The 13,020-nt window shown below is 37.7% G+C and overlaps 1 protein-coding gene and 1 long non-coding RNA gene across 9 annotated transcripts in view; one reads left to right on the top strand and one right to left on the bottom strand.

The window, feature by feature from the left end:
• Positions 1-5,531, bottom strand: part of LOC146767657 (uncharacterized) — a 30,643-nt gene extending 25,112 nt beyond the window's left edge. The window contains exons 1-2 of the long non-coding RNA XR_014955210.1: positions 5,368-5,531; positions 4,716-4,799 (exon numbers count right to left, since the gene is read on the bottom strand). This is a non-coding gene — a long non-coding RNA (uncharacterized LOC146767657). The remainder of the gene's footprint in view (positions 1-4,715; positions 4,800-5,367) is intronic.
• TTC29 (tetratricopeptide repeat domain 29) overlaps positions 1-13,020 on the top strand; it is a 274,748-nt gene that overhangs the window by 148,104 nt on the left and 113,624 nt on the right. For 3 of the 8 annotated variants that reach the window (XR_014955208.1, XR_014955209.1, XM_031504612.3), the window contains exons 1-3: positions 5,516-5,606; positions 8,320-8,416; positions 10,797-10,880. Coding sequence is in view for 6 of the 8 variants with exons in the window: in XM_031504612.3 (XP_031360472.3) it covers positions 5,540-5,606; positions 8,320-8,416; positions 10,797-10,880 (248 nt within the window). In the remaining 2 variants the exon portion in view is untranslated. The other 5 variants (XM_085579272.1, XM_085579268.1, XM_085579269.1 and 2 more) reach the window with 5 other exon arrangements.

Genomic DNA, 13,020 nt, shown 5'->3' with positions numbered 1-13,020 from the left:
TTAAAATGTAGGTGAGCCTCTACTGGGCACTCTCCCATTTGAACACTGGTCCTATAAATTGTGGGCTAACAGAGAACAGGCCAAAGGCAATGCTGGCTGTCACTGACAGTATTCCAGAAGTCATATAGAAAGAGAATTTTAGATCTGCTGACCTCAGAAGACATCTGTTCTCTGTCATTAGCATGTTGTTATTTATCATTTACACTGCACTAGTGCACACAGGTCTCAGGGCTGGGCTCCATCACATAAAGGGATCTGTTGCCTGTATCAGTGTTTTATGTTGCCTGCAATAATAATTGCTGTTGTCTGTAACAGTGTTTTAGATGAGATGCAATCAACGGGTGTGGCCAGAACTAGAAAACAATAATGAAGAAGAGTTTAATAGCAATTAAGAGCACTCTTCAGGGACCAAGTGCAGAACTTCAGAGTTTCAGCTTATTGGGGAAAAAAATAATTTATCTGCCAGCTGAATATGAGCATCTCTTGCTGGCAGTCTTTCTTATTATCTCAAATCATTTTTTTTCACCAATTTAAGCATAATTTATCATACAAGGAACAGAACTGTACAGGATAATTCTACTGTCATCACTTAAGTCATTCATTTTGATTGCACCTCCCTTGATTTAGTTAGAGTCTCATTCAGCCACAAGCCATACTATGTACAGCATCATGAAATTCACTCAGAGGAGTGTGAAAGACTGTAAATACTGCTGTCTTCCATTAGGATAAAGAAAGGCATAATTAATTGCAGTACAGTAAGAATATTGGCTGCATATTTTGTCTCAGGAAATGAAAACTTATTTAAGAATAACTTATTACTCTTGGGGTTGTAAAGACATCTTTATCTGTACATCACTGTTCTTTTACCCAGGCTTCAATTTATTACAGAATGAAGACTATACAAATTAATGTATTAGGACTATTTAGCTCAGTTTTTCATGGAACAGCTTGTCCCAACATACACCAGAATAAACAGATAATCACCGACTGAATGTTGAAAATACAGTGGAGTTTTCTAAATGTGATTACAGTGGCTTTTTCTCTCAGTTACTAATATCAGTTCTACACATAAAACATTTTTAAATGCTCCATAGGATAAACAGTCATAACCTAATTCTGATTACAATTTTCCATTCAATCATAAAGGAGACCTTCAAACTCACTTGCCTGAGGCACTGAGAAGCTCCAGGTCTTTGACGCTCATGAAAGAAAGATAACAATCACTCTTCAGGGGAGAGAGATTTTATTATACATACCCCGTGGGGTTTTTTTATCCTTTATCAAACTGCACCTTTGTGGGCCTTTAATTTCTTAATGGGTTGTTTATCCTTTCCCCCATAATTCATGATGATAAACTAGATGCCACAGAGATATTGTTATGGTGATGAAAAAGTTGTTCTGATGAGCTGAGTCAGTGATGTAGTTTGATTAACTTTTTATAGAAATCTTTCTAGACAGCTTTCAAAAGAAGGCCAAACAAGTCAGTTGACATTGTAACAAATGTTTCAGTAAGTGAAAATCCATGTGATGCATAACTATAAAAATACCTGAAATAAGTAAACAGAACCAGGAGGAGATATCGATAGCATAAATTTCATTTTATCATAACAGATAAAGTGCATGCTGGGGCACTTTTGTCTGTAATGCATGTAGAATATAGAGCTTACAATGGTATGATATAGACTTAAGAGCATGACTTTTGCAAAGCTGTATTATTTGCAATTCCAACATTCACAATTAAGTTTATTAGGTGCTCTCTGGGAAATGCCAAGAAAATCTATATACACTGTTACCTGGTAGCACACTCAGTGTTGCCCTCCTCCAGTTCCCTGGTTTTGTATTTTTAACAGTTTGGCCATTTCTCCTTTTTTTTCTTCATACTTTTCACCGTGATACTTTAGTTTTCACCAAGCCTCTCCCTCTTCCCTCCTTTCTAAAGCAAAGGACTGGAGACACTTCAGGTTTGAGTCATTTTTGTGTAGTGGACAGGTGGATAAGTAACAGGAAAATCAGAACTACCAGGGAACAAAGATGAGCAGTTAGGCAGGAATCAAAACACTTATTTTTTTGATGAGCAGTATTCAGGTATTGAGGAGTATCCAGATGTGTCCTGGTAAGTTTTGGGCACTGCCACATTTAAGCACAGCAATTCATTTTCCATGTAACCACTAAAGGTGCACAAACATATTTCCTAAGGGTACCAGCTACTCATAGTGGTCAATACATTGCACTTTTTGCCTCTCTAGGTTACATTTTTGAATATGCCCATGTCTGGAATCAATTTTTTTTCAAACAAATTAATTCTTCACAGTTTTTGCAAAAAGCATCTGCTATAAAATAATGTAATTCCTTGGACATTATCATTGCTTATAGAATTGAAAGAAAACCTACCCTAATGATAGGAACAAAAAAGTGCTAGCAATTGAATTTTTTTTCTGTGGACTGACATCCTTTCTCTTCAGGACTTGCAGGCCAAACATTTCTAGGCAAATTAAATTGGTGCCAGAACACAGCAGTGTAATAGGAGCTGGTTTCATCCTTAACCACAGAAAGGATACTGCCTCTTTATATTACTATAGAGATGTACACTGCCTTTGATTCTCTGCTAAAGAGTGTTCTCTCTAACTTACATATTGTTTGGCATGCAGGATCCTTTGAACACATCTCCATAGAAAAAAATTTTACTTTGCTCCCAAGTAAAATGAATTATATATGTTTAACACAGGAGATGTAGCTATGGTGTAAATGTCTGCTTGTGAAGTACTTCAGATATCATTCCAGAATATTAAAAGTAATTTTAAATCTGCTGGTTTATCTTTTCAGTTTTTACAAGGTTTTTTTGTAAGTTTATGTACAGGATACAAATAATTGTATCATTGAAGTGTTTAATCCAAAATGCCAAATGATACTAAGTCAAATGCTTTACTGAAGTCAAATTAAATTACATCAATAAGCAAAACCTACAGCCTCATCAAAACAGCAAAGTCTGATTTCCAGGCTCTATTTTTCTGCCAGGATATAAAGATTTTTTAGCAGGAGTCCACAGTAATTGGAAATGTCTTTCTTGTTTGAAATTATTTGTTAACTGAGTAAACAATATTGTCTATTCCACATTTTGCCTGATCAGTGTCACACTGGTAAACTATTATTATCCCATTTATTCTTTAAGGTACTAGAACGATACTAGCTTCACCTTCCTTAAAAAAGTCTTTCAAGTGTTTCAAGAACTTCTGAATATGAACATTGATAGACATGTTCATTCCAAAAGCTTTAATGGCAATTTTCTTTCAGTATCTGAACCATTCTCCCACATCTTTGAATAGAAAACAACTCTTCAACATATTTAACAACATACTTACATCAGCTGCTGTCTTCCTAAGTGACAGAACAAGTATGCGTATCTTTAACATTTGAAGTTTGTTACTGATTAAGGTTTAAGCACTCATCTTCGGGTTTTAATAGGGTCTTCCTACTATTCAGATAATTTTCTATATTCTATAGTTGCAAAACCCCTCCAATTTCCTCATTTTAACTCAGTTAACCATATGTGTATTTCCCTCACAACCTTTTACTTGCCACAGCAATTTTCTACAATTCCTACCTTTTTCAGTGTACATGAATGACACCACATTCTTTCTCCAGCTTTGCAGATGTTTGCCTTGTAAACCACCCTGGCTTTTCAGCATATTCCTTAGTTGTGGCATTCTGGCTGAGTAGGTATCTGCACTACCACCCTTAAACCACTTCCAATCACTATTCTCCCACTCCAGATTAATTTCTTCTCCCGACACACTTACCTTACAATAAAATTCACCTTTATAAAATTAGCACTTCCAAAGGATGAAGTATATGTATTATTGGCTGTGACTTAATTCTGTTTGCACATATCAAATGTGATCAAATCATTACCAGTTATACCTAAGCTATGGCTAATTTTTAGTTCTGTGATCAATTCTTTTTCATCTGACAGGATGAGGTCTAATATAGAATTCCTCTGTGTTGGATGCAACATTTTTTGAGTTAGGAAATTGACATTTTAAATATTTTGAAATTCAAAGTACATTTTAACACTGGCAGCATGAGACCTTCAACATATGTCATTCAGACTGAAATTCACTCAGTACAGCAGTGCTTTCCCTATGTGTTGTGGGTGGGTAAGGCATAGGTCATGCTGTTCTCTAGTGTGATTTGATATCAGCTAAGTACCCTGTCAGCTTCTGACTTATCCACTTGAACATTGACCCATAAACACGCAAGATCCTTTGTTTCCGATTGCCATCAACTCAGAAACGGGTAATGTCATTTTTTAAGTGCTTTCTGTCCACTTGATACTTCCAAAATAGATTATAGCAATTGATTCTGACATTCCTGTTTTCCGAACAGTTGTAGCAATAAAAAACTAGGTCAAAACTGTACTAAAAAAATGATCTTTTGCCAGTGTCAAGTTTCCAACACAAAAAGAGAAGTCACTGAAAAATCTCTGCTATTTATATTCTGTAACATCCCAATTAAGTTTTTCTTACAGTTTTCATTTGCACTTAGCAAAAGTTCATTGATTCCTTCCCAATATTTCCATTTCTGACCAGTCCCCAGACACCCAAGCAGGCCAGCCCCTTAGAACAGCTCCATTGTGACAGTACATTATGCAGCAAACCCTCACCAACAGAAAGTGAGGACATTTTCCACAAACAAAATGCCTTCATGTTGTCACTTACTCAGAGATCCAGTCTAATGTGTTCTTCTACTTGCTTTTTCCCTTACTCAGAAGTCCTGAAGAACTTCAGGAAGGCTCAGAGGTCCTGAAAGGATGGAGGGCAACAAAGATGATTCAGGGACTGGGTCTTACAAGTAAAGGCTGAGGGAGCTGAGCCTGTTCAGGCTGGGAGACGACTGGGAGGGGACCTCATGAAGGTCTGTCAGCATCTGCAGGAGGGATGCCAAGAGGATGGACCAGGCTCTGCTTTGTGCTCTGCTGAGCAATAGGACAAGAGGCAACAGAAGAAACTGATGCACAGAAGTTCCACCTGAATATGAGGAAGAACTTCTTTCTGTGTAGTGACCACACACTGAAACTGATAGTCCAAAGAGATTGTGGCCTCCCTCACTGAGATATTCATGGACCATCTGGGCACAGTCCAGGGCCATGTGCTCTGGGACAACACGGCTTAAGTAGGGAGGTCGGACCAGATGCACCACTGCGGTCCTTTCCAACCTAGCCATTCTGTGATGCCGTGAAAGAACCTGCTCACTGCAGGTGACCCTTTGGCATCTGAGAGATTGCCCACACTTCCTTAGTGCCCGCCAGCTTCAGAAACTCGCTCAGCTTTGCGGGATGCTCCCGTTTGAGCCAGCTCGTTCGGAGCTCACCTGAGCTCAGGAACGCACCCCAACACCTCTGCCCGTGCCGATTTCTCACAGCCCCAGCGCTTCCCACTGCTCATCCCGGCTCCATCGCCCCCGAGCCGCCGGGAAGGGGTGGGACGGTCGCTGAGGGCTCCGGGAGCACGCCCGGCCCGCGGCGCCGCCCGGCGCCGTCGCCATGGCGAGGCCGCGGCGTCGGGCCGGGCCGGCGGAGAGCTCGTCCTGCGGCCGCGCCATGAGCCCAGGTGCGTGCCCGGCGAGCTCCGGCTGATGGGTGCAGTTCATCGGTACCGGAGCCAAGGGCAGGGTGCTAGCGGGACAGCTGGAGGCACACGCTGAGGTGTCCCGGGGCGGTGCTTGGTGGCAGCCGGGCAGCAGCGGATGGCGGCTGAATTCCCAGAGCCGCGGGGACGGAGGGCATTGAGAAACGGGCCCGGCTGAGGCCGTGACCTTGTCCAGGTCACTTGGAACAAATAGCATCTATCACGCTGGCTGTGGGTTTCAAAAATGTATTGTTCGTTTTTGTTTTTTTAATTAATTTGCACTGTGACTTTCAGTGTAACGAAGCAGCGTGCCAGTAAGTCCGTCCTGCCACAAAGACAGCCGTGTGGTGTATCCATCCCTACTTCCTCACCTCCTTCCCCGGGAGGGGAATCCTCAGCCTCCAGTTAATACCTCAGAAAATGTGTAGGAAGAGCAAAGGGGCAGCAGCAGGTTTCCGAAAAGGTGCAGGGAAAGGCACCATTGCTCTCGGCTATCAGCTGGTGTTTTACCTTCAGCTTCAGTGCACCTTGGAGCAATTACAGTCCCTGGGGAGATTCCCTCCACTGTCGGATTAAGTGAAGCACTTCTTTAGAAACAAACTGCACCACCTCATATTTTGCTGAATTCTGTTTGATTAAATAAGTGGCTTAGATTTTATAATAAAGGAGCAAGATGTAAAGTGGACTTTAAATGACTAGTAATGAAATTTACACGACTGAAATAGCATGGGTTTCAGAAGGATGTGTTGCTGTTGCCTTCTGTCATGTGCCTGTGGTTGTGATTTACCTGTAAGAATTAGTTACCTTGTAAATGAGGGAAATACACCCTCAATTTCATTCTGAAAGCAATCTCCCACATCTAAAGTAAAAGTTCAGTTTGCATTATTATGAAGCACCTTTATTTTCCTCTCCCAAGCTTTGAGTTTGAAATAGGAGCCAGGGCAGTATTTTAGTCTTTGTGAGGCAGAAATGTGCTAAGAAAAAATGTCTGCATATGTGCCTGATGTGAGACCTGTATGTCTGATAGCCTCTTTTCCCATAGATTTGATTTCTGTGTGTTGAGAACATGGAGCGTGTGAGCCAAGAACTTGCCGTGTACTCCAGCCAGGTGCTTTGTGGTAGTCCCGAAATTACAACTCCTTATCAATAACTTTCCATGGCTGCAGTGGCTCTGTGGGGGTCTTCTTTCAGCTGCTTCCACACCTTTTCTGCCCCATAGCTGTAGTCAGGCCCCCTGCCTTGCCAGATTCCTCAGCCTCCACTAAGGCATGACTGTGTTCATTTTCTCACTTAATGCCTCACAACAAAGAAGCTTTTAGAAAGCTTTGCATCTTCTCTGGACTTCAATATTGTTGTTCCCAAGTAAATTACTATTTCTCACTGAATAACATCTTCCTAAAAAGAGTTTTTCCTTTCTATGTAGTTTTTGTATACAAACCTGTCATTCTCTGTGAGAAGTGTAATCTTTAATAGTGATGAATTACCCATATGTTTTTTGTTCTATTTATTCTTTTTTTTGTTTTCTAGGACACACTTCTGTTAAGTTTTGCTGCCTCTAATTGCAAACCAGTTTATCAATAAATAATATCTATTTTCTTTCTGTAAAAAATGTTATCATTAGTATGAGGCCCAAAAGAATGACTTAGGAGAAACATCCTATCCTGTCATCCTTCCAAATTATAATTCTCCTTATTATTCAATTCTAAGTAACACAATTTTAAAATTTACTTCAGTATAACCACAGCAAAATACTGCATCAATGAAATGGCTTTTGATCCCAGAAAGGCTTATAAAATATCTGCTAGTCATTTGTTACTGATCATTCAGTAGCAAATTGATTCATATATAATACCTATTTCCCAAAAAATAAATTTCCTTTTACTAAATGTAGCAAATAGTTAAATTCTTTCCTCCACTCTTATTATATTCTGTTTTTCCATCCCTATTAAAAGTTTATGCCTTCAGGCCTACCAGCAGGGCATGCAATACCTACATTAAACCAAATTTAAAAGTAAGGGTGCTCCTGCTGCTAACGTCTTCAGATCACAGACATGCAAAATGAAGGAACTGGCAGCTGAAACTTTAATGGTAGGAAGAGTAGACTGAATACTTGGGGAAAAAACACAGTAGCTCTATATGACAAAAAAGTCCTATTAGCATTTATGTACTTCAAGATGACAAGCTAGACGATTCTGTGAGGCTTTTGGCTTTTGTTTTAAGTAAAACCCTGTGTTGTAAGTATAGCATTACTTGCAATATTTTCCTTCAAAAGCTTGTTTCTAGTATGATTATGTAGGATTTTGAACATTAACACAGTGCCTGTCGTTGCTTTCCACCCTGTATATTCCATTGTTGTATATTAATTTAAAATATTATCAGTACTTGTACCTAGATAGCTTGAGGAAGTAAATGAGATAGCTCAGGGGAATCCTGTGCAGGTATTTGTACCTGAATCAGCTGTCCCTATGGAAAGCAAAAGCACCTCAATGAAAGAGAAAAAACCATGTAAAGTTAAATAATGACCATTCCTTTCTGAATTACTGAAGTAATGCTGAGATTTGTGTGGAGCTGGAGTTGGATTTTAATGCACTGAAATAACAGAGAGTGGCCTGGGAAGCAGCACGAGAAGGAAAAGAAACCACATTGCTGTGAGGAGGTTGTTTCAAATAATGTTGGTTTTGTTTGTTTGTTTTAGTTAAAATGAGCGTGTTGCCTCAAGCGGTCCTCCAAAGCCCAGGGGAACATCCCAAGTTCATAGAGCAGCATCTTTGCCCCCCATTAGACTTCGCAAGGTAGGTACTTCTTCTCTTTCAAAGCATCATTTTTGCTGTGAACAGCTTCAATCGGCTGTGCCAAGGTGACAAATTATGTTTGCTCTTTTGCAATATTTAAAACTACAAAAATCATAGGCAAGGAAATTCTCTCTTAGGAAGGTTCCACAATAAAAGAGGCAAAAAAAAGAATGGATTAAAATTGGATTCTTGTTAACAACTGAGTGATTTAAAATTAAATAGGAGGCAACTTAAAGATGAAGTAGACTCTTTTTGTACACTTTATGAAGTACTGTGAGTCATTATGGAAGCACCAGAGAAAAAGGATATAGTAGCTTGGAAAAGTGACAACATCTGGAAGAAAAGAAATGGTGCCTTTTAGCAAATGCCATCCTCATCTCAATTCTGTAAAAAGAAACAGTGTCCATTCCAAGTCACAGTTTCTTTTCTTCACATTGATTAATGAATTTATTAATTTTAATGTTTTTAATTCTCATTGCATATAGGAAGCCAGAATGATTTTCCTGAGTTTATGTAATTTCCTAGTGTATTTTTTCCTAAGTATTACCTGCCCATATTTTCTGTTTTATTGCTATGCTAGCATCATCAATAATAACAGCCAGGGTGAGATGAGTACTTTTTTTTCTTGTTGGTTGGAGTTTTTGTTTGTTTGTTTGTTTGTTTGTTTGTTATTTTTAGTAAGCTCAACTCTTTATGATGGATGACCATGCTTGTAGTTGCATCAGTCCGATACAGGTTATTAGTTTGCAAGATTTTGCTTATGTTGTTTTTTTTTTTTTCCCTTGGCTGTAGTTTTCTTTAAGTTTTACCAATCAGAAGTCAGAAATGCATAGTTCGGCTATAAGGCAGGTGGTATTTTAAATTGTATATGATCCTAAGGGGCTTCCCCCTGATTTTTTAAAAAATTATTTATTAAGATATCCTTGTAAAGACAATGGAATGGCATTAAGCTTTCCTTTATTTCATTTTAAGATGCTTTTTAACTGCAGTGTAGATTGAATTGCAGCAAGCTGATAGGAATTTGCCTGTTGTAGTTCACTATTTCAGTTTGGGGTTTTGACTTTCTCTCTCTTCTTCCAAAGATCTTCCTGAATGTTGATTGTTCTGGTGTGAAAATTCTGATATTTAATACATTTTGGTGTTGATTATAAGTGAATTTTCATGTCAATATCCATAAGGTGTACATCAGCAGCAAGTCCTCTGGATTGTGTTAAGTGCAGCCTCGAAGCACAAGCCTCTGCTGGTGCCACTCAGCAGCAGCAAATTCTGGAACAAATTTAAAGGCACTAGTTGTGAGGAATGTTTTCACTGTTACATTGTTTTAAATACAGATATGTCAAAATATCTCTGCTTTGCTTATCTATTTTGTTTTCATTTAAATGAACTTTGTGAAATGTCTCCAGAGTTCTCAGAGCAATAAGGAGTATGATGCTTATAATAGCTAACATTATGAAAAGAGTTTACTCTCATCACTGTAATGAAAGACAGCAGTGTAATACAGACAGAGAAAGAATGGATTTATGTGGAACACTAATGCTGAATTTCTTTTATCTTTGAGTGATTAACAAGACAATCTTTGTGCTCTTTCTCAGCAGAATAAAAATAAATTCACATTACTTTTATAAAGATAACATCCTCTATAGTTGGGATATCAGATTCTATTTATATACACCCCATGGTCAGTAAGTGCATATTAGCCTTTCCAGGCATCAGAGTGGAGATGCAAAGATATGGTGGCTGAAGTGATAGGTGAAATGGTGCACAGTTCAAATTTTAAACCTAGATCCACACATCCCGAAATTTGCTCTTTATTTTGATGGTCTTTGGATTATCCCCTCAGTGGAGCACCTTTTGCATTATGCCACTCAAACTGTGGAAAGCCAGGAGCAGTATTAAAAGATTGCATTGCACCAAGGAAAACATTTTGAGTTGGATTTGGGAATTGTTCTCTTGATTTGCTTTTGGTTTTAATTTTGAAGAAGCTAAATATGAAATAGATTGTACCATCCTAGCCCATACTGATAATACAAAAATATAACAGTTCTGATTTAGGAAAAAGTTTAAATATGGATAGCTTAATCAATTATTACTGATTTAGCTAATACACAATTTCTTCTAGTTTAGACAGAAATATCAGATAACCAGATCCCCTGAAAGCTTATATCACCCCTGTTTTCTTTCAGAAATGAAGATTTGAACTAGGTACAGACCAAAAAATTAAAAAGATATTTGTATGTGCTTATAGAATATCTGATATATTACTTTGTCAATATTTCAGTGTTTAGCTGTACTTTGTGATGATAGTATATTATACATGCTGCAGAAGTCTATGTTGCACCTTACACTGTTTCTTTTAATTTTTTTTTTCATTTAAATTTAGGATTCATATGATCAAAGACAAAGATGCCATAGATGATTATTTGGCGAAGAATATCAAAGGAGTGTCAACACAAGAAGCTGCTGCGTAAGTTGGCTTTTTTGAGGCATTTTAACATCCATAAGTTTATTGTTTCCTTTGTTTCTAGTCATCATAGTAATTTAAATTTAAAGTTCCCTAGGCCCTACCCTTTCTAGTGGAACTTGGCATTTAAAAATTGAATTTGATATTAAATAATGATGTTTCATTTCTCTTGATGTTAAATATATCAAAGCATTTATCTCCTTGGTTTTACTAATTTGTATATTTACCAATTAGATCCGATTTGTGACATTATTGTTAAGATTGTGTTAGTAATCATATTGTGCTGCCTTTTTTTTTTTTTCTTTTCCCTTCTCTTTTTTTTTTTTCTGAGCCTTTGTAAAATATCTCCTTTGGGGTAGGAGCTGAGTATACCGACATACACATTCTTGTAATTTTGAATTACTATTTTGCCAAGCCCAAGTGCTGACTTCTGTGGTGAAGCATTTAATACCCCATTAGTTATTTAAAAATGCAGTGAATGAAAGAAATCTAGATAACTTTCGATTTCTTACAGCTGAAGTATTTACATTTGGAAGTTACAAGAGATTATGACTGACTTATTCTTCCGGAGTCTTTTAACAGATCTGGGGTTCAGCACCATCAAAATTAATGAAAGAATTCTAACAAACTGGATTGCTGGTTGCTTAAGTGAGCTGATTTATTTATTTCAATATTTAAATAATAAAAGGATGCATATACAAGGGCTCTAGGCACCTTAATGATGAATATTGCAAGATCACCCTTGCAGCGTAAAAACATTCTATCAGTCAGACAGGAATTCCACCAGCTAGTTTCTTGCAAAATATGCTTTTTTTCTCCTTCCTAGCCTAACAATGTGCCTGCAAACCTTCCCTAAAAACTTCCATGTTGAAATCTAGAAAATTTCTGCAAGTATCAGACCTCGGGGAGCAAGCACAGAAGTAAGCACCTTCCCTTACTGTCCCCCTGGTTCCACATCACCTGTGGAACTGGCTGCTCTGCTCATTACACTCCAGCAATTGTCACAGGCTGAGTTGCCTTCCCAGGGAGCTGTTTCAGTCCTCAGCCCCAGTGGATTTCCACACACCATGCCAGGGGCACAAGTGTTCTCTCTGAGGTGATTACACAGGAGGTCACTGCTATTTTAGGAAGGCCTTGGGGCTTCAAAGTGCATTTTACAAACAAACAAAAAAACAATGCAAAACAACCTCCTAAGTGATGTTTTTATATCCAAGCCTCTGAACATTGTGGAAAAGGAAACCAGTGAGGACATCCACAATGAAGTAAGAATTTTATCAAAATGTTCTGCAATACCTACCCAAAGTGGAGTTCCCTTTACAGTGTTGTAAGAGGCTGTTTTTCCAAAGTTACCAAAGCCTCTTAGAAGATTAAACTGAAATATCATATGTATTCTGGTGTATTTCTATGGAGATTTTTAAAGTACCTACTTTAAAATGTTACATTCATGTTCTATGCATTCGATTCTCTTGGAATTTTAGCTTTTGATAATAAATCAGCAGTTACGAAATTTCTCTCTCTAGATATAATTTACTAATAATACTCTTCCATAACCTTGATAAAATCATTTGAGAGCAAACAAAAGGTAGCAAACTAACTACACAGTTACATTAGTACTATGCTAGTCTAGTTAGAAAAAACTAAATGCATCAAATGTAATCTAAAACAAATTTATTAAGTAAGGCAATACCATGTCTGTAAATGATCTTACTGAAATCAGCGTAATGCCTGGAATGTCTCAGGAGGCAATGGGCATTATTATTTTAAAAATATGAGAGATGGCTTGTAGTATACTGTGTAGTTTTTCAATATTGTTTCCATTCCAGAAGCAGATTATTACACTTCTTTATAAAAGGACTGAACTTCCTCTAACATATAAATATCTGTACTTTTGTTTAATATGGAGGTTAATTTAATATGCCAGTAATTATTGCATCAAGACAAATTCTTCTAGCCACACTTCCCTTAATATTAAACATCCTTTTTTTAAGTGTACATTAGGCAAAAACAAATTTATTATCTTCTATATAATAATAAAGGAGTGTATAGGTAGTGTCATATTTATGGAAAAAACCTATATTCTTTAAAATTTTCCCCTAAAATTCTATCCCTCACAATATTCCTTAAAATTGAGATGAACTACTGA

Source organism: Lonchura striata, chromosome 4 (assembly GCF_050655825.1).
Source record: "Lonchura striata isolate lonStrDom1 chromosome 4, ASM5065582v1, whole genome shotgun sequence".
NCBI classification, from domain to species: domain Eukaryota; kingdom Metazoa; phylum Chordata; class Aves; order Passeriformes; family Estrildidae; genus Lonchura; species Lonchura striata.
This window is presented reverse-complemented; position numbering and strand designations above follow the sequence as displayed.